This window comes from Taeniopygia guttata, chromosome 18, assembly GCF_048771995.1.
Source record: "Taeniopygia guttata chromosome 18, bTaeGut7.mat, whole genome shotgun sequence".
NCBI classification, from domain to species: Eukaryota; Metazoa; Chordata; class Aves; order Passeriformes; family Estrildidae; genus Taeniopygia; species Taeniopygia guttata.
In genome coordinates, this window is record NC_133043.1 from 9,817,332 (window position 1) to 9,838,889 (window position 21,558).

Consider the following 21,558-nt stretch of genomic DNA (forward strand, 5'->3'; position numbering starts at 1 on the left):
TTTTCAGTGAAAGAAGATTTTTTTCAGAGCTCTCTAGCAGTGTGGCTGTTGTGTTTGTTAGTTCGACTTGGGGTTTTGTGAACTCTGCTTCCTAGTTCCAGTCTGACCTAACTCCCACTGAATTAAAAAGTCATTATCTTTAATGAAAAATACAATTTTATTTTGTGTTCTCTAGTGTGTTTACTGTCTCTGTGATGACACACCCCAAATCTCTGAGGTGAGTTTGCCAGGCTGAGTGTGATGGTGGAATAAAGCACCCTGTGCCCTAAAAGTCCTGTCATGAGCTGAGATCTATGGTTTTAGTGGCAAAATATTTATTGAAGTGAAATATACATCAAATATATATATATGTGTGTGTGTGTGTGTGTGTGTGTGTGTGTATATATACACACATATACATATACATATATATATATCCATATATATGGTTTATGAATAGGATATAAACAATGAAGATAGTTATGTAAAGTTAAATAAACATTTTTACCTTGGTTCTTCTGTAAATAATAATATTTCAACCCTATTCTTTATCAGTGTATTTTGAGGGTTTCATTTCAGACCTTCGTTTCCTGTTGCACCATCCAAACAGTGCTCAGGGACACAAAGGATGCAGATGGAGATCTACTGCTACACAATATTTTGATGAGAATTTTTGCTGTTTTGATGAAGATTTTGAATGAGAAGAGAAACAGTTTGGGATGAGAAGCAAACAAAACCTTGGCAGGGGTGGTGTGTTGCATGACAGCATTTGAAGGTGTTACATGGAAATTGGCATCAGGACCTGGGTTCTGCCTGAGTCTTTCACTCACGGTTTTGTCCAAGACAATATCCAGAAAACCTCTTCAGTGAGGTGATGTGGATGTGACAGCCTGGTCAGAGAGCGAGAAAATGGAATTTCTTTTCTCACAATGGACTTGTGAGACTTTTTAGGGAGTTGTAGAGAAACGATGATCACTTGTCAGTATAAACAACCTGCAGGTGGTGTTTTCCTACTCGGTTCTTCTGTTCAAGGACTTTGTGAGAGAAATGTTTTTGTTAATTAGCCAATCAAGTAGAATGTGTCAAACCTAGTTATAAAAGAACTTCTATATTAAAAGTGCTGTTGTGTGAATCAGCCTGCTTGTGGATTTGTGTCATTTCTTGCTCAACGGTGACAAGATGATTTTAATTGCTAAGCATCGTTTTGTGGGTTTTTGTGTGTAGGATTTTTGTTTGTTTTGGTTTTTTGTTGTGTTGTTTTTTCTTTTTTTTAAATTAATCAACAAGTAGGAAACTTCCAAGAAATATATATTGTATAGTTACAAGAGGAATTGAATTTAAAATCAACCAGCTTTTTGTACTTTTTTGCATTTACAGGGGGTTCTGTCCAGGATCATTGTCTCCATTTCTGATTTACCACTGGGTATGGAGTAATGGCAAAATAAACATAGTCACTGAGGCAAAAGTAATGCATATGACAGGTGGATTTAGATGAGACCAGACTTGAAGCTACAGACTTCAAGACTGAACTAAGACACTGTCTAGTGCTGAGGAGAAAACCAATGTGGAAATGTCAAGGGAGAGTTTCACAAAGCAACTAATGATATGCATTTCCATTCTCTCCTGTTCTTCTGTGGACTTTAAAGAATCTCAGTCTTTTAAAATTCTAGGATACATCTCTGACTCTGCATGATAAATTTGTGATTATCTAATCCAATTTATATGGTAAGAGGGTAATTTCTTTATTCTTTGCATTACAATTTGTGTCCCTGACTTGGTAATTCCCTGTGGAGGACAGACTCTTTTATAGGGTGCTTAAATCTGATTCTAATTTAACATAAAATCTGAAAGGATGAGGGAGCTTTTAAAATAATGCTTGATCACTTGCAACAACCACATGATTTGTTTTAAAGGGAATTGTAAGCAAATTTTTTTTTCTGGAACACCATAATGTAATGAATATATGATAATGAAATAACACAGACAGTGTTTTTACAGGTACCAAAACAGCAGCCACCTTTTGCCTCTTCCAGGTCACTGCTCATCTAAACGTTGTATGAAAGTAGTGTTGTTTTTCCTGGAGTTTTAACTTCTCTAAAAGAAACCAAAACAAACCCTGCTGGGTACTTTCCCATTACATTCTCCTCTAAGTAACTGATATACACTTGTATTTACAAAACAGTAAAGACTTTATCTTCAATGGAAGCTTTGAGGGGCTGATCGCCCCTATTTGAACTCAAAGAAATAAGAAAGGAAAGTTTTTGTTGTGTGGGCTCCAAGCCCTTAAAGCCTGAAAGAAACATGAAAGAAATGTGATGTGTACAGCTGAGCACCTTTACCCTCCCCAGCATAAATCTTAGGGAGTGTGAGCACTGATGCAGCTCTGGGTACCTCAGCATTCCCAGCAGGGTGATTGATGTTTTAAAATCATCCAGATGTGTGCAGAGGACATAAAGAAGCTATTGAAAGGGTGGCTTGGTCCTTTCAGCTTTACTGAGGATTTTCTGGCTTGTTTAAATGAGGTGATAAACCATGCTGAGCAAGTGATTTATAGCAGGTGGGAGTCCAGCAGGGCGAGTATATCTAGCACTTGAGGGAAACAGAGGGCATGGATATAAATGTGTCAGAAAAATAATAAAATGTTTTGTGTTGCTGCTGATAGATGTATAATTACAAATGCAACCAGCATCACATTCCTACAGGAGGGAACTATGAACATTTGTGAACTTCATGCTCTAATAGAAATTCCCCAGCTTTTCTCTTCTCTGTGACAATTTGTGAGAGAAGGCTTCCTCAGTCTTGTCCAGGTGAAGAATGCAGTAAATAAAAAATATCAAAGTAATGCTTAGGGCTTTGGGGAGGGTTGCTACTATACAGAGTATGAATCTCTGTTTTGGAATTACATTATGCACATGCTGGAGAGCATTGGTTAAGCAATTGTTCATGCTGAGGCACTCTAATGAGTGTGATGCTTCATGCTTTGCTTTCACCAGTAAGTATTGCTCTGTAATTTGTTTTTGCATATTGTGTGGTCTCTGAAGTCAGATCAAAAATCGATCATTGATCAACTTGGGCCTCCAAGTGCATGCAAAAAAAAAAAAAATCTGGCAATATTTGTCTCAAGGCAATGGCTCTTCAGGACATGAAGGATGATGCAGGGGGCTCAAGAAGAGATTTCTTTGTTTCACAATACACAGGTGTGGATGTTTTAATAGTTTGATTTTTGGGGAAGATGGAAAAAGCCAGCAATGGAAGTGATTTTTCTCTGAGGAGCTGATTGCAGCTTTTTAAGAAGTATTATTAATTAGCCTGAATCATATCACTTATAGGGGTCATCTTGTTAAGCATTGAATTTGTGTCCATTTTCTATTTGCTGTCAGACACTGTTAGTTCTGCCCTCTCTGTACTTTGCCCGTATTCAATGTTGATAGAAACATTTGTTGCTGTTTCACTTCAGTTATTCTGATGCACAAGATAAACAAAATGTTCCTACTGTTTTTATTTTACAGTTGTTTCATTCCACTATTTTCCCTTTTTTTTTAAATCCTTAACCTTAACATTCTTGCTTTTAAAGTAGCATTTTTCTTTTCTCATAATATTTTGTTTATCTTGCTGTTTGTGGAGTTTATGCAAGTCTGTTCTGAGCACTGATGAAACAGACCTTGGGTATAATCTTTTATTTTCTTTTATATGTATATTTTTTTACACAGTCTGATCCTGCTCAGCAAGGTTTTCAGTGTGCTTATCTTTGTGTTCACTGTGGGGAGTGGGAAGATGCAGAGAAAAATATGCAAGGAATGAAATGGGTTAGGAATGAAAAATAACAATTTGAAGGTGCAGCCTGGCCTCAGAACTTGGCATTTGGGTAGAATGACATTTTTTTGAGCAGCCTCTGTACCAGACACTGAAGTCCACCATGGTTACACATCTAGAAAGGGTGGTGTGTCATTTTGAAGGTATCTGGAAAAATCACATAATTATCTAAATGCTAAATGTTGTTATCTAAACATCACTGGCTGTGCTTTGATAGCTCAGCTCACTCTGGTCAGGCAGACTTAACAATTCCTCATGGCATGGAAGGGGATGGGGTTTCTCTGTCCCTGTGCTTGGAGGGATCATTAAAGAAACCCCAAACCGCCAGTAATGGGAAATATTGCACAGTTGTGGCTGTGCCTGTGCTGCAAATCCATCCCAAACTTTATAAGGGCTTCCATTGCTGCAGCATCTGAATTGTTTATGGGGTGGTTCCTACATCAGCCCTTCCCTATTGTACCAAGGCTTTTTTTGTGTGGTTTTTTTTTTTTTTTAAATTTTTTAAAGTTTTTTTTTTTTTAAGCGTGAACAGAGACCCAAGAGGGGCAGGGATTTGTCACAGTTTCCAAGAGCAGCCTCTGGTGGAACAAATGTCTCCCATGCCCCCAGGCTGTGGGGAAATCCCAGAAAGTTGATTAGTACTTCCCTTAAATGACCATATTTTCTACTGCAATGCTTGTCAGCTTCTCATTTTGCAAAATTCACATTGCATGTAACAGTGCAAAGGTGGAATATTTTAAAAGATGTCCTCTCTTGCTGAGCTCTATTCCCCATGATAATCCTGATGACTACTGAACAAGTTAGCTCTTTCAATTTTCTTTTTTTTGCATGGGTTCTTTTTTCCCCCTGGATTTTTCTTTTATCAATATCTGTTCTTCTAAAATATTAATCATATTTGATCTTTCTTTTGCTTTTAAGTTACTTTAAAGATGAGAGGAAAATTATGAATATTTTCATGAGTGAATGTCTTGAATTAATGTTCTTGTCATTAAAAAGGGTAACAGAGTTTTAGGTTAATGTATTTATCTGTGCATTAATGTAGCCTCAGCACTTATTTTGTTTGCCAGTGTTTCTAAGTAGCAATTAGAAAATATATTCAAAGTGAACTTGATTTCTAGTGACTGTGCATAATAAATGTGCTAAACATAATTACATATTTAAATGCATTAAACTGCAAGAATGATTTGGGATATTTCAGCAAAGCTCAGTGAAGAAGTATGGGAACTATATGCAATAATTGCTCTAGATTTAATTGTACCATTAAAGGCATGAGTGTTTATATTGTAGCAATATAATCTGATTTAGGAAGAACTTGCAAAAAACATGGCAAGTAATTGTAAGTTTTCTATAACCAGTATTATTTGTGTAGCAGCACAGTGCCAGTAGCAAGAGGAGAAGTTCCAGCAAGATTTCATTTATAAATATAAAGAACTTATTTTCTGGAGGCATAACCTGCTTGAGATAGAATGGATTTGATTTTTAGATCTTCACATAAACAAATATCCTTGGGGGGCTTTTCTTAAAATCACGTAGAGGAAGATGGTTGCAGGAGAAAAACTATCTGACAAAAATGTTGCCAAATAATCTTTGTGTAAAACTGGTGCTTTCAAAAGGTAAAATTTAGATGAAAAAGTTTATTTTTATTTATTCAGTTATCCAGGTGAAGGGCCTAAATTATCATCTTAGGAACACTTCTTGTTTTTTGCTTTCAACGTGCACACAGTCTCAGGAAGTAGATGATGCCACTACTTGCTTTTCTAAAATAAGCTTCCATCCCTTTTTTTAGATTGGATACAAAACTGGGGAGCAGAACAAACAGAAAGACAACTTGACATCATTCTGAATTTCAGCACTATGCCACTGAGCCATCAAATAAGCAATGGGAGCTTTTTCTTTGTGTTCTTTCTTGTTTTATAACCTATTCAAGGTCATGGGTTGAATAGAAAAGTAATTGGATTTGAGACACCATATGTTGTGGGATGCTTATGACATCCCTAATGAATCATATAAGGGTACTACTTCCAAAAAAGTGTTGACATTAGCATTGTAATGATTGTTGACAAAACTTTTATTAAGAGAAACATCTTTAAGTCAGTGTCATCTGATTTTTTTTTTCTTTCCGTCTTCCACCCATCATGATAAAAAGCCCACCCCTGAGACACAAAGGGCTTTTCTTACCTTGCCAGGCTCCAGCCTGTCACAATCACTCACTGGACTTTACTGCCCTTTCACAGCATTTCCTGATTCACAGTGACAAATCCTACACTATAAAAACAACCAGATTGCATTGCTGTGTGTCTCTTGTTAGTCATTTCACAGTATTTATGGTGCTGCTTGCACTGTCATAGCATGGGTCCCCGTTGGGTAATAATTAGCATTGACTCCATGGTTCCAGAAGGCTGATCAATCACTTTATTATACTCTATTTATTAAGAAACCCATTGCCCTTACAGACAGTCTGATACAGTTTTTTCTAATTGGTCCTTGATTCCAAATTCCACTTTTCTCCAAGGAGATCTTTTTCCCCAGCCAGTTAGGAGAGGGGCCACTTAACGTTCTTTTTTTTCCTAAAGGAAACCCTTTTAGCGGTTTTTCTCCCAAAATTACCCTAAACCAAGACAGTCCCCTATGAAGAAGTTCTCTCTGTAAGGCAAACAACATATAAAGAGTGCAAAGAGTTAATTTCTGAAAGCTGAAACCTGGAATTATTCCACAATTCTTTCTCCTTTTTATTTGGAATTATGCAGGGATTCATCAAGACTTTTAAAAGCCAAACTCCTTGGTCTGTAGCTTGGGCTGCATGATTTAACATCTCAAGAGGTGATGCTTGCAGGAGGGCAGAGTCTCAGTGATTTAAGTGTCTAAGTTGCCCATCTGTGTGGGAGGAACCTGGGGAGCAGTTGGGTGAAATGTTTGTCAATGGAGTTCAATTTTTGTATCTTTTCTGCAGCTCGAGGAACACACATATAAATAAATAAATGTTTAATGAGAGAGGCCTCCAGTACTGTGAAACTTTGGCATGAATGTCTGAAAATGCCATTATTACTCCTACTGCTGTCAAATGCAAATTATGTCTGAAGGGAGGCATCAAGTTGAAATCAGCTTGCTGCTATATTGCTGCAACATTAAGGAGAAAATTCAGGGCAGAGGGAAAAGATTGATCTTTTCCCCTTGTGATTCTGCCAAATTCCGTTTTCTGCCATTGTGCTTATGACTTTCTGTTTTGTCTTAACATTCCTTCATAAGATTTTAATGGCATATTGGAATATTAATATGATATTTCCTCATAATGTTGAAATATTCCATCTCTTTACCATGTGGGGTTTACAATTGTTTTCTCATCCACCACATTATATCTTTCATTTATGCAGGGGTCCTCCAGGGCAGCTTTGCAGGGATAAACTTCCAGGGAATCTCATAAAACTTAGGTGGCACAGCAGGACAGCAAGTGAAGCAAGCATGAGGCATTTCTGGTGATTTCTTTGCAGAATTCTTGAGAAAGTTTCACAAAATCCTTGAGATGGGTTCACAAAATCCTCAAGATGGGTTCACAAAATCCTTGAGGAGGCAGATCCAAAATGGCCCTTGAGAAACTGGGAAGGACATTCTGACCCTGACTTCGCATCAGCTTCCCCTGACCAAGTCCAAACATGGTCCTGGTGCATTTGGACATGTGCCATGGGTGCAAATACCTGAATGCTTCAGAAAGTGGGATGTGAGGTGTTGGCTGTGTCCTTATGCTGGGAATAGCCACCCAAGTGTGAATTTCATAGCCTTGACTTTCCTTCTGGGCGAACTACACTGTTTTCTGCTGTAACTTTGCTCCCCTTGGATTTGTTTTTGGCTCCAGCTCTTTCTACCCTAATGGAGTGGAAGCATCTGCCTAAAATCATAAACTGTGTCAATATTTTTTGCTGTTTTGCTAATACTTCGAAGGATTTTTCCCCCTATTCAAAACCTAAGCGTTATTTTCCCATCCTTAGAAGATTTATTATCCTGTTTTTCATTTTCTGTTCTGGGTATGCGTTTGACACATCTTTAGTTATTAGAATAAAGCCTGACACTGTAGGAAATAGAAAATGTTTGCCTGCATTACATTTCATATTATAAATGGTGCTTGTTCTTTGCCATACAAACAGGCTCCTTGAATAATTTTAGTGTGTTGTTAAGAACTGTGCTGAGCCATTTGCCAGTAAATCAGTATCTTGTACAGTAAACTCTCCTGGCTTTGTCAGCCACTACATCTGGGGAATAAAATCTAATAAAAAAATCCAAACATGAAGCAGTTATAGCTTATCTCCCTGAAAAACTTACAGTGTTTTGTGTTTAGGAACCAAATATCAGTACAGGAAGTACAACCTTGCACACCCTCAAGTATCTTTGTTCCTGGTCTTGTGATCTCTAGTCTCAATTTTTCAGCACAATTTCCATTGCCCCTCTTCTTTCAGAGTATCCACTTGATAGATAAGTGAGAGTGAATGGTGAGAAAGGATGTTTTTTGTTTTGTAGGAGTTTTTTTTATAATAAATTATCCAAGCTTCCAGGCATATCCGTGAGGTGTTTGCTTGCTGGTTCAGCTTTGAAGGCTGGAACAGGAAGGTGGACAGATAAATGTATGTTACCTATAGGTACAGTTATGCTGTGTGACACTTCTGTGGATTTTTCTCTCACTGTCTGGTGTTGGAAGCCATTTGAAATGCTTCAAGTGAAGTAACTTGAGAATCACATATTTTACATATATGCAATCAGGATCCTGGAAATTAAACACCTTGATGATGAAGTAACTTACACATGTGCTGAGAGGATCCTAGGCCGGGGTCAGTGGTCCAGTGTCGGGATCTGAGGTATTGATGATTCCCAGATTGTAGAAAGTCTCTGTCTTTCTGCCCCGCTGCCAAAGCAGAAGCCATAATTCGTCAGTGCTGGTTTCAAGGTTGTTTATTCTGTTTATCTCTAACATGTTCTGCTGCCCTGCCGCAGCTCTGTCCTGCAGGGCAGCGTGTGGGGCTCTGCCCTCAGTGGGATGGTACAAACATTAAATACCACAAACTACCTGTGCTGGATTTACAATAACGTGCCAATATCTGTCACCTACGTTGGACAGTGTGTCCCCAGCCTGAACCAACAGAAAAATGCCAACACCACAGTGAAACATGGAGGGCATGAAGAAGGAGAAAAGGACAAGACACACTCAATTCTTCTATCTTGTCCCCTCTGAACCCCTAATCTAGAATCCTAAAATTTAACTTTTGCACCCGTGCCACACTTAATTATTACTTATATCAAACACTCAGAGCTTGTAATTCATCCTGTAAGATTGAAAAGTCTTTTCCATGGACAGAGATCACAGACAGTGTCTCTGGGGGCTCTGTCCAGGGGGGTTCTGACCCCTGCCAGGGTCCCAGGGTAGCCAGAGGAAAGCCCTGGATTCCCACAGTCCAGGACCTTTGCAGACAGAGCACCTTTGTGTCAGCCCATCTCACTGAGCCTTCCCTGCACCTCGCACTGAGCAATTGAACTGTTGACAATTTTGGGTTCCTCACAGTTTTCCATCTCCATCCTGAGGGTCCCCTGAAGGCCAGTCCTGGACTCTTCTCACTTTACAAGCTTCAGTCTTTCCAAACCACAGACTCTTGACTTTCCTGTCCGGTGCTCCTTGCACTGGTCTCTTCAGGCACAGATAAAATATCATTTTTGTCACATTAAGGCTGTTCCCTCACACTTCTTGTTGCGCTTGTTCTTCCATTTGGTGTGAACAATTCCTTGGTGCCACAGCATTTTTTAGATTCATCTTGCTTTCTGTGAACTTAAATGTGGTTCAATGTGAGCATTAGGGATAGGAGATCCTGAGGCCTGACCCCTCTCCAAACTGGAAAAAAAAAACGACCTGAAAAACCCCTCAGTATTCAAGAAGGTCAAACATGTGCTGTGTGAACTTGTTAAACACATTTATTGAGTTCTTGACAGTAGCCAAACACAGTGAATGACCATTATAAATAAGAAAAAAGGCATTTGCTTTTACTTGGCCAGCTCCTGCTTTATCTGTAAAGAAAAAATATCTCTTTCGCCACCAATTTACAGGATTGAATGTTTGTCCCAATAATGGCTTCAGCAAGGAAAATGACAATTTTAAACTGAGATATGTTTTAAGTGCTTTCTGCTTCTGAGCCCAGTTCCTGTTAATGATGGACTATAAAGTGGAGTTAAAGCAATACCAACTTAAGTTCATTCCCAATTGTCATTAACTCACTTGAATGACCTGCAAACAAAGAAATTATGTAAAAAAAGAAAGAAAAAAAAAAGAAAAAAAAAGAAAAACACAAATAATACATCCACAAGTAGTAGAGGCTTGTTATTTCAGAAAGGAAAAAAAGAAACCAAAGCAACTTAACTAAATTAATTTGTTAAACACATTTATTGAGTTGTTAATAGTAACCAACACAACGTATGATCTGTTGTAAAACAAGAAACAGAAAATGGATAGATTCTGATTTTGCCAAATCCTACTACAGATATGTGACAGAGGGAAATATTTCAATTTCCTTTATATTCTGCAGTGATATATTTACAATACTTATCTCTCAAAGTCTGTCCCTTTTTAAATTAAATTAACAGAAAGATCATACCTAGGAATGTTTCCTTTACAGTAGTCTTGTTCTGTCTTGTCAGTATCCATTAATGATTGTGAAATAATGAGAGCTTTCCAAGGATTACTTGGCACACAGAACACAACTCCACTTTGATGCTGTACTGAGCCACCTTTTTTCTTTTTTCAATTGAGGGAGAGAGGGGGAGAAGAGGAAGAATTTCATATGTACAAAGGCTGCAAAGTCTTTCCTTGTGACTCCAAATTAGTTCAGGAAAATTGTAATCATGTTTACTGTAATACTTTTGTTTTGTTTTGTTTTTTTTGTTTTGTTTTTAAATGGCCACCAATCACATGAATAATTTTTGAGGACTTTTCCAGCGTGGCAGCTCTTTTCCCACAGCACAGGGTGCACGTGAGCCCAGAGAGGGAGGTTGGGTGCATTGTAGATGATGTCAATTCCCAGAAGGAGCATTCCAGTGAGGATTTGGGTTCTGCCTGCTCTGTCTCATTTGAGGAGCCATTCATTTACTGGAAGAGAAACAAAAAAACCCAATTATGCTTCAATAAATGCCAAATATGAAACTAGTTGAACACTATCAATCAAATTGATTTAACACCGTATTCGGCACTTAGACAAAATGTCTTTAAAAAGCCAGGAGGTTCAGTTTCCTCCTTTTTCTAGAAAAGAACTAAGTCTGAACGACTGTTTATTTGAAGTATTGCAACACAGTCATCTGCCTTGTTGCTGAAAATGTCCTTTCTTTTCCTTTAGTGCTACTCCTTCATAATGATATTACTGCTTTGAGAGCACTTTAACACCATTATTTCAGGCAACACAGTTGTGTGCCTGGGCTCAAAGATGCATGAGACACATTAAATCTCAGTTGTGAGCCATAGCTGAGGCAGTGTAAGGCTCTAGCTGCAGATGACTGAGCTGCTTCATGGTTTATGTCCACAGCTTGACACAACACTTGGCAATTGAGGTGTTTGTTATGGTGGTGCACCTTGAAAGTGAAATTAAGGCTTATCAATTACTAATTTTTTTTGAGATCAGTTGTCATCAAGACTAGCTCATCCCCCTTTGTGGGTGAATAAACCAGTGCAAAATGCACTTTGGAAGGTGAGAAGACTTTAAAATGAGGCTAGAAAACCAAGGGCCTGTCCTATTTACTTCTAAAAAACATATTCGATGTCCCAGGCTTTTTTTTTTTTTTTTTTTTTTTTTTTTTTTTTTTTTGTCATGCTCTTCCTGCACATTTACTCATCTATTTCAGATGTGTGGCATTTGACTGACACAGTTATTCCCCCAGATCTGCACTCCTATGTGTTTTCATTTGTGTGCCTTGTTATGCCCTTGGATTTCTCAAAGAAAGGAGCTCAGTGAAAGCATAGGAAGGGTTATTCTGGAGGTGGCATGTACCTCTATACTGTAGTTTCTGTGCTCTATTGTTTGGGCAATCTTTTCCCTGTAAACTAAAGTTGATATTGGTTCGGATACATCGATTGTTGAGAGGCTGGACTGGTCTGAAATTGTCGCTCATGCTCAGAAATATCTGTGATGGCTGATTCTGGCTTAGCAGTCGCAAAGAATGCATCTATAAAGACAAAACAAGGGGGTTTTAGTACTGGTCTTTCCTGTAAGTAAACAACATACAACAATATTAAATAGATTAGTTAATAAATGGAAGTAAAACAGAATTTCAGTGAAACAGAATTTCAGTAAAACAGAATTTAAGTTAACTGACAGTTTTTAGGCAGAGTTAACTTAAAACCATTCCTTGCATGTTCCTCTGTTTCTGACCCCCATTTTAAATGAGAGTAACCAGTTTTGTGGGGAGTGAATAAAATAAAATTGAGGTGTCCTTGGGTGAGCTGGAAAGTAATGGAATCCACAGTACTGGATGGCAGCAGCTGGTACAGAGCAAATGAACTTGATGAATGACAAGAGCTAATTTCCTGAATTTTGTAGCTATCAGTGTAGCTTTCAGTTGAGAAGCCACAGTTTTGGTTGGTGTTATTCAAGAACCAGGTAGGGGCAGGCTGGATGGGAAGGAAAACTGACAGTGATGCTGCTGAAGTCGTGAAATTAATGATAAAAAGTGAGAGCCTCTTGTTGCTGACAGGACTGTCATGATACTGTCTGTGCAGTGACTGTGAGTGTTCCTACAGCAGAATCCAGCCTTCTTCTGAGCTGGTTTCACAGCACAGAGGGAAATACTCAATCATCCTGTGCATGCAGTGCTGGTCAGAAATGGCTCTTACGGTGACTATGCAACTCTTAATTGATTCAAGTCAACCAAAATCAGAGAGAGAGAAAAAGAAAGTCTCAAGTTACAAACCAGAAACCCTCAATATTTTGGTTTAAAGATCTAAACCCAAAATATCTTCCACATCAATGTACAATTTATGAGTTTTGTTTATGGCCTTTAGTGGGGAAATCCAGTAGCTGGGTTTTATGTACTGGAAGTCTTTAACAGCTCCTAGGGAAAACTTGACCTGGGCATTGCTTTTTCAGTATGAGTACACAACATAATTAGCAAGTATTCCACAAAATCCATTTTCAGCATTAATAATGGAGGATATAACTAAGTATTAATGGAGGATGTGATTAACCATTAAAGAATGACAAGGAGCAAATATCATGGAGGTATAACCCATACGTAGCAGCACAGACTAGAAATAATTCTAATAATTCTAATCCTTATTTTGCACATTAATGTTGGACCTAAAAATGTTGCTTGTAGGAAAATATTCAGGTCCTGTATTTGAAAAATTCACAATAGTGAGCATTTTTGCCTCTGCTCAGCTGTATCATTCTCCCAAATCACCCATTTAGAAGGAAACAAAGTGCTTTCACTGCCTCCAGACTAAACTGGACAGAAGGAATATCACAAAAAGAAAACATCTCAGGCTTTTAAAAGTAATCTTATTTACAATGTTAATAGGATTTTAAATTCCAAAGTGATATTTAGGGTTGTTTTCTTGTTCCTCATTTCATTTCTTGGGCAATATTTCTTCTGCTGCCTGCTTGGGGCAGGCAGATGGTGGTTCAAGTGCTCCTTGGTGTTCCAGCATACAAGTGAGCAGGTTTTAATTCAGCTCACAGCTCTGTAGGCAACTCACTGATGGAAACTCTGTAGAAGAGGCCAATTTGCGTTAAATTTGCTATTTTCTGATGCCAGGCTTTGGATTGTAAGCAAATTGTACAGAAATTTAGTTTTTGAGATTTTTCCACAGGTGTGTTTCCTCAACAGCCTCCTTTTGGGTGTGAAGTTGTGTTTTCTCTTACATAATTTCTCTTGCTTCTCTCTAATAGGTGCTTCAATACATCGATCTGATTTTTCCAAAGGTATTTCTGGTGTGTATCCTGTAATTTTATTATTCACCAGAAAGCATTGGGTGATTTAATTTTCAGAAGGCTCCAGATACTGTATCTCTGTCACATTAATGTGCTATTGACATGTGTTTATTTAGAACTAGGAATGGCCTCTGTTACCCTTAATAACCTCAGTTATGTCTACAACACTGATGTACTTTAGACTGTCCAAGTAACTGTTCACAGCATCACAGAGTGATGCAGTTGTGGAGAGACTGTGAAAACCATTTGGTTCAAACCCTCACTGAAAACTGGGCCCCCCTTAAAGTTTATATGTGTAGATACTGATGGAGCTCTTAACAGTATTTTTATTTTGACAAAAAACCTCTTCAGTGCTTTTGCAAACTGTATAAATTGCATGCAGAGATCCCTACAGCACGAGTTGAATCTAATGTAAAGCTCTAAATTTTATGCTTAAAATAATACTTTGTACCTATCCTAGATTGAGTAATTTGTAAATTTCTTTACCTGCATCCTTGTTATGTAGACAGGTTTGTTCATTATTATCCAGCTTGCTGTTTCATAGCAGGGTGGAATTGTCATTGACCCATCATATGTAATGAAACTAGATGTCTCTGGATAAAGTTCCTCAATATTAAGCCCCTGTAGTAAGTATGCATCATCTGGAGAACAAATGAGGAAAATAACTCAGGTAAAACAACAGCCTCACAAAACAAACAAGAAGAAAACCCCAAACAAAACAAAAAACAAAACAAAACAAACACCACCACCTTTTTCATGTCTCCTAATTCCAGAACATGATGACATGATGTTCAGTTCTACCAAAGAATGAAGTTTAACAGATGCTGGATACTCCAGCAGTTTAGACAAGAACAAGTCACAGAAGTAATATCCCTGACCCTGCTGGGGGGATCTGCACTGAGATTCCCATTCACACATGTTCTGGTTTGAAAGCAAAACCAGTGAGAGACTCTAAGTTAGAAATATAATTTATAGGGAAAAGGGAAAAAAAGACAAAAATACATGTAATGATACAAAAGGAAGACTACTGACAAAGTCAGAATACAACTTGACACCCCTTTGGCCAGCGTGAGGATAGCAGTCCAAATTGGAGTGGCTGCAGTCCTCTTGGAATGGCAGATGTGGTTGCTGTGTCTTCTTGGAAACCTGTGGAAAGGCTGCCTCTCTGTAAAGAAATCCCTGGATTTATCCAGGTGGGAATGCCTAGCTCCTCCTCCTGGGCGGAGCATCTCACAATGGGCTGGTGTTATTCTGAGTCAGGGGGTGTGTCCTTAATCCCCTGTTAAACAGAACTGGCTCCAGGAGAGTTTATCTCTGAGTCATGGGGCAAGACATTGATGGGCCCATTAACAGGAGATAAGGAAAACTGCCCAGAGGCAACTCCTACTCCATGGTAATAGGAAACATCTCCGTGTTTCAGTCTTGGACAACACACTGGGAACTGAGCACAGGCACTCAGAGGGCAACTCTGAGTCACATTTAGGGATTGGAGTTGCTGTTATTGACTGAGCTCCAGAAGCCTTTGGAGAATGCTGACTTTCCAACTTTTGGGGTCATTAACAATCTTTGCTTGACAAAGCCTCAGGAAGGCCAAGAGAGTTAAAACTTAATTGCCCTTCTGGCACAAAAGGAAGCTGCAGTTAATGCATGATAATAAAGCTGCTCCATGGAGCCTCCTGGCCTTTCATGTGCCCCATGGCCTGGGTGCAGTGCCAGCTCCCTCACAAAGATAAACTCTAGGCAGAAGGCTTGCTGGGAAGCAGTACCAGGATTCCTGCCCTTATTGTAAGGCTCCCAGGGAATTAATGAAGTGTATTCTTCTGCAACAGAATTTATTCTGTGGATATGTACCTAAATATAATGAGATATAGTTATATCTTTCAAAATTCATCCGAGTTCCTCAGTGTTTTCTGTACTATCTGCAGTATTTCTCTTGGGTAATGCTGGCAGTACTTTTGGCCGTGCTGTCAAAGCTAAAACTCAGATTTTCCTGCCAAATCTTAGGCTGCAGGAGTTCACCCACTCAGGGATAAACATATTGTATTACTGGTGCACTGCTGCTTGTGTGTATCTCAAAGAAAGCTGGGGTGGTTATGATTTGTAACATTGGGAGATCTCTTTGAACCCTTTCACTTGTGTGCTGCGTCTCCAATTTGGTTCATTTGCAGAGGGAACATTAAAATGCAGGCAAGGAAAAGTGCACACTGAGGTGTGTTCCCTCTTTCAGTGCTCAACATGAGCTGACCTTGATTTGTATAGAAATCCAAATGATCAAGGTAGTGTATAGGAGCTAAAAAAGAAAGGCGTAATTTAACTTGAATTTAACATATTGTAGCTGAAGGACATAACTTAAATGAGCAAAAGACTTGTCTTGTACAATCTAATGGAAAAATAAGAAGGGCTGCAGACTATTGTCTTGGGCAACAGAAAGTCAAAGAACACAGGCAGAGAAAACATGACCTTGTTTTTTATTTTAATACAGCAGAGTCAACATGGTACAGGGTTTTGGGGCAACAATATTGGCAGCAACAGCATCAGTTAAAATGCCACAGTGAGAGTGTAATGTTTTTGCCTCATTGACCAGGGCCTTACTGTTATTTAATATTTTAAATGTGTTTGTTGTTTTACAAAACAAAACCTTGGCAGGTCCTCTCATGTTTGTCAGAAAAGGAGCCCTCTGCCCTGCCCTTGCAGCTGGAGCTGGGTGATTGCAGCGCTGCATGGCTGGCTGGATTCTCAAGCAGAAGTGCCATTAGTGTCTGGGAGGTGGCTGACTGTCCCCTGTTTTAATATGCCCAGGCTTCACTGGCCCATGGCCCGTGGCAGCCTCTTTCTAAACCCAAATCTTCCAGACAGAAGCATGCAAACAGTCAAAATGCAGTTCTATTTGAACAAGCAGAGATGACTGAATACACCTGTGTCCTGATCATTAAAAACATTATTTGCTGTGCACTGATAATTTTGCTAGAATTGCATCAGAAGAGAACTGATGGGCTTTTTCCATGCCAGTGCCTGTTTTCAATGAGTCATCACACACTTTTCTCTTTCCCACATGAACATCCTGTTCATTATTTGTGAGCCATGGAGAGTGGTGTGTTTTAACACCAACTGGCACAGAGTCAGGCAGAAGAGATCTCTAAGGACCAAATCTGCTTTCTCACAGCCATACTGCCTTCAGCTGGGCTAAAATTTCAGCCAAGTAGAATTTGCCCTAAAATGTTTACTAGGAGATGGAAAAATAACTGAAGATTAATACAGATGAGGGATATTGATATGAAAAATTGGAGTAAGATATCACTTCAGGAAAAATCAAAGATAGGGGTGAATGAAATAAGGGTTTGTCCAAGAAAACACAGTACTTATTAATGCCTATATATGAGTTATATTCCCATTGGAAGTCGGATGATTCCATGAGAGAAGACTACACAGTAAGAATTTGGTTTTTCCATGAACAGGTCTGTCCTTTCCCCACATCTTGGTAAGGGTTTCTTGTTCTGGAGCTGAAGCAGACCTAGTGGGTTAGTATTAATACCAGACTGCAGCACTTCAAAGTCTTTCTTATATTTACTGCAAATACATTCAAAATGCTCAAAATCACCCAGTATGATCTCTTGCCAGTCACAAGCTTCCTTTCATAAACCCATCCAGCCTTTCCTGGATCCTCTGCATCATTCCTATCTGCAGCCCACAACGTGTTTCTCTTGATCTGTTGGTGCCTTATGGTGATTTCCAAGCCCAGGAATTTTTCTCTCTACAAATAAGAATTCATTAGATTTCACATTCATTTACATAAAGGCCTTGACTCTGACAGTTTACCTAGGAAATGATGTAAATCCTTTTATCCCTAGGCTTGTAATAGATGTGTAGGGTTGGCTTCCACAGCAAAAATATATGTATGTTCTCTTTATTATAATGCTTTTTATAGGGAATATAGTGTTTATTGAGTGGAGGAAGGTACATTTAATTTTAAAGTTTATATCATGATAATCCAGAAGAGGATCTAGGTTAGATGTACAGGGTAAGGAATGTAGAGATCCTCAGTTTCTCTGCTTACCAGACAAAGACCAAACTTTTATGTGGAATTTTGGGAATCTGAAAAGTTAATTTTTTCCCTGATGTTAAGCTATCACTGGATGAAAGCTCATGTAGCATAACTGTTTTGAAAGAAACCTAACTTATCCCCGCAAATGGCACACTTAATGAGGAATAATAAAGCAGTTTCCTTTTGAGATATCCACACAGCTTTCTGACTAAAGCCTGCTTGAAACCCCCTTATTTCAGCTTGTTCACAGTAGATTTTTTGGGCAGCAATAACAGAACAAAAGAAACATTTCAAATCTCCTTAAAAATTCCTTGGGGTCCACTTTACTTCACTGTAGCCATTAATATCTAAGAGTAGAAATTTCCTTTTAATGCTCTTGGCGTGTGGAAATTTCATGCAGCAGGAGAGACAGCACTTAATTTTATTGCAGGTCTTGGGAAAAAAAAAAAACCAAAAACAACTCAACATTTTATTTATGTTATGAACCATCCTGACTCTGAACCAGTGCTCCTTTTATCATTCCCTCCACACTCCCCTTGACTACATGGGGCCTGGGCATTTTATCAGCACTGTGCTCAGTATTGACTTCAGGAGTGGAGCCCTAAAGCAGAAGCTGCAGAACTCCAGCTTGCTACTAAAGGCACACAAGAAATCCTTGCAGTGTAAGAGGTAAAATTAGTTTTCAGCAATGATGCTATAATCCATCATGCAAGACAACTGCAAAATTACTTTCAATAACACTTTCATGTTCCCAATTTACACTAAAAATTCGCAGTCAATACTTGTTACTACAGTAAGTAACCCAATGCCCTGTGGAATATTATGTGCATTGTGTCTACCAATGGTTTAATTTTAATGGATAAACTTAGCGAAAACCGTGGTTAAAAATTAAAGCAATTCTGTTAATCACTGCTTTTTCAGCCTGTGTTTTATGTGTTCACCTTCATGAGAAATTTCATTTAGTGTACTCAAATCAGGTGTGATTGGAATTGTGACAAAATAAGCAATGAGAGGTTGTGGTATGCTGACAGCTCTGGAGAGGAGGAGTTTCCACTGTAAATGCAGCATACAAAGGAAATATCTGGTATTGGGAGGGTGGGTTCCATGGGAGAGCATCTGACTGGTCCCAGACAGACGCTGGGAATATGGAATTTGTGGGTGAAAGTGCTGGAAAAAGCACACACAACCTTAATAATTCACTGTTTCTAGGATGCTGCAGCAGCACTGGAAGGCAGGAAGCTTTTGCAGAACAGCCTTGCTGTGTTTTTGCAAGGAATCAGGACAAGCAGTTTAAAAATGGGACTGATCTGCTTCTTCCATGCAGAGAAGATGACATTTGATACTGATAGAACAATCTGGAAAAAACATTCTGAGGAGAACTCTCTGTTGCCTTCCTTTCCATAGGTATTGTAGAGAACTGAGTTTCATGATTGTAGAAGCCTTTTATTTGGACAAAAGATGTAACAAGATTTGTTAACTCCCAGGTAAAAGCAGAGGAACCTCAGTGGCATGAAAGGTGTGTGTGTTGCAGGAGAAGACAAGGAACTATTTGTGTTATCTGTTTGCTGTGTACTTTCTGAAAGTTAAATTCTGCTATTGTTGAACTTACAAACTTCATAGCAACTTAGGATATTTGACAAAGGAAATGAAGTTTCCAGGAGAAGAGGTTTAATTTTTTATATATATTTTTCGTTATTTTCTCTAAAATGCCTTAATTAAGCTCCAGTTTTTCACAAGGTCAACATATGAACATGGAATTATTGAGGATCACCAGTTAAAGGCTTTTCAAATGTGAATACAACAAATATACAAGATATGTTAATGACCTCTTTCTATATCTGCTAAATGTAGCAGTAGTTGAATAGGAATGTTGTAATTTTTTTTTCAAAAAGAAAACACTGATGAATACTAAATCCAGTAAATGATGCAGCATCTTGACCTAACCAGATCCAATATAACCCAGGCTGCTCCACATGTCCCTTTTACTGCTAAGAGTAGACAAATTCTCCTGAGCATTCTGGGTGAATACAGTATATGTATGTGTCAAATATAATTTCATTAATCTGTTGTTGCACCTTCAGATATAAAACACACTCTGAAGTTTGAAATGCATTTAATAAAGTGATGACCTAATGAGCTTTTTCAAATTCCTGAGTTTATCATGCAGAGTTCCCAGCAATGCAAACCTGGAATTTCTGCCCATAATGAGGTGCCTCTTTTTTCAGGATCACTAAATGTGTTATTTGATACTGAAAGAACACAGCTGTTACCAGAGGAAATGAAAAGAAACTTACTCTTATACGTTATTCTTGTTATGGTGTCTCTGTTAAGCATACGATTTAGAAATGGATTTGATGATTCAGATACCTACAGAAGAGAAAATGCACAATGTCAAAATCTTCTCACAGACATTTCCTTGCCAGAACTGCAGCTCTTCCATGTGTGCACACAGGCACTCCCTGATATTTGTCCAGTTGAGTTTTGCCTTTTTTTTTTATTTTGTGGGTGAAGGAAATAATAATTTACTTTTTTTTCTAATGAAGCTTGATAGAAAGTTGGTAAAATAAATAAAAAACAAGGAACAGGGTGAACAGAAACTAATGCCTCAATAAAAGTGTGAGCACAGGTTTCTTCTCCAACACCTTTGATGAAATTTGCAGGTGGTTGATACATTAGGCAGGATTTTCACTAGTATTCTATTATTTTATTTATTGATAAATATAATTTCCTTGTAGCAGGCTATTTTAACTGCAAATTAAAGCTTTCTTCCTCTGGTTTATATCTACATAATATATAACACCTCATGTTCAGGTGGGACTTTCCATGTGTCACATTCTGCCCCCTTGTTGCCTCTTTCCTGTTGCTCAGCAGCTCTGAGGAGAGTCTTGTCCATCCTCTAACACTTCCCTGCAGGTACTTCTAAATATTGACAAGATTTTTTCTGTCTTCTCTTTAATTTTCCCTTTTTCATGAATGCAGGTCTGATTGTTGCGTCATAATACAATACATTCTGGATTAAAAAAAAAAAAAGTAGTCTAAATATATTTCTTAAATAATAGACCCATGTGAAAATTGCCCTTTTATATCTAATTATTCAGCATACTCTGTGAAATGCATACTTTGTATCTGAGGTTAATGCTTTGTTGGGACCCTTAGGAAATGGGATTACAGTACTGAGGGGAACTAATAGATATCTCATACCTAAGGTGTGATGAGATGAACTTTAACATTACTCAGAAATACACACTTTTTTAGACTGATGAAACAGAGATATATGACAGAATATTAACAATATTTGGAGGGAAGAAATAATTTTTTTTCTATAAAATGAGGGAAAAGCTTTCTCCAATGTAATTAAAGAGGTTTGGGAAAACCATGAAGTCTTGAGTTCAGTGTTAGATCACTATAAATTATAGCCAAAATATTCACATGTCTTTATGGTTCTGTGAAATAAAATATATTGTAATGTTCTTTCAGTTTTCATAGTTTTAAGATATTTAAAATAACACAGAGAAAAACTGATTTTGCTGGCTTTGACACATCAGCATGACATGCCCTCTTTCTCAGGGCCTCAACCTATTAGAAGTGATTTGAGTGAATAACATTTCATGAAGAAACACTAAATCTGCAAAGCTAGTGGCTTCTGCCATAGAATGGTGTTATGAGTGATATTTATGATGTAAGGCTTTTTTTCCCCCACCTCCCTTACCCCGTTTAATTTTCTTTGTATTGTAAAAGCTTTGGAGCAGAGATGACGAGCTCAGTTCAGGAAGAAGC

General features: G+C 38.3%; 1 protein-coding gene across 2 annotated transcripts in view; it reads right to left on the bottom strand.

Moving 5' to 3' along the window:
• Positions 1-9,723: 9,723 nt before the first annotated feature.
• The window catches only part of CA10 (carbonic anhydrase 10), a 122,581-nt gene continuing 110,746 nt past the window's right edge, over positions 9,724-21,558 (bottom strand). For both annotated transcript variants that reach the window (XM_072936883.1, XM_041719817.2), the window contains exons 7-10: positions 20,076-20,148; positions 14,226-14,380; positions 11,802-11,976; positions 9,724-10,909 (exon numbers count right to left, since the gene is read on the bottom strand). In XM_072936883.1, coding sequence (XP_072792984.1) covers positions 10,887-10,909; positions 11,802-11,976; positions 14,226-14,380; positions 20,076-20,148 — 426 coding nt within the window. In that variant the 3' untranslated portion in view covers positions 9,724-10,886. The remainder of the gene's footprint in view (positions 10,910-11,801; positions 11,977-14,225; positions 14,381-20,075; positions 20,149-21,558) is intronic.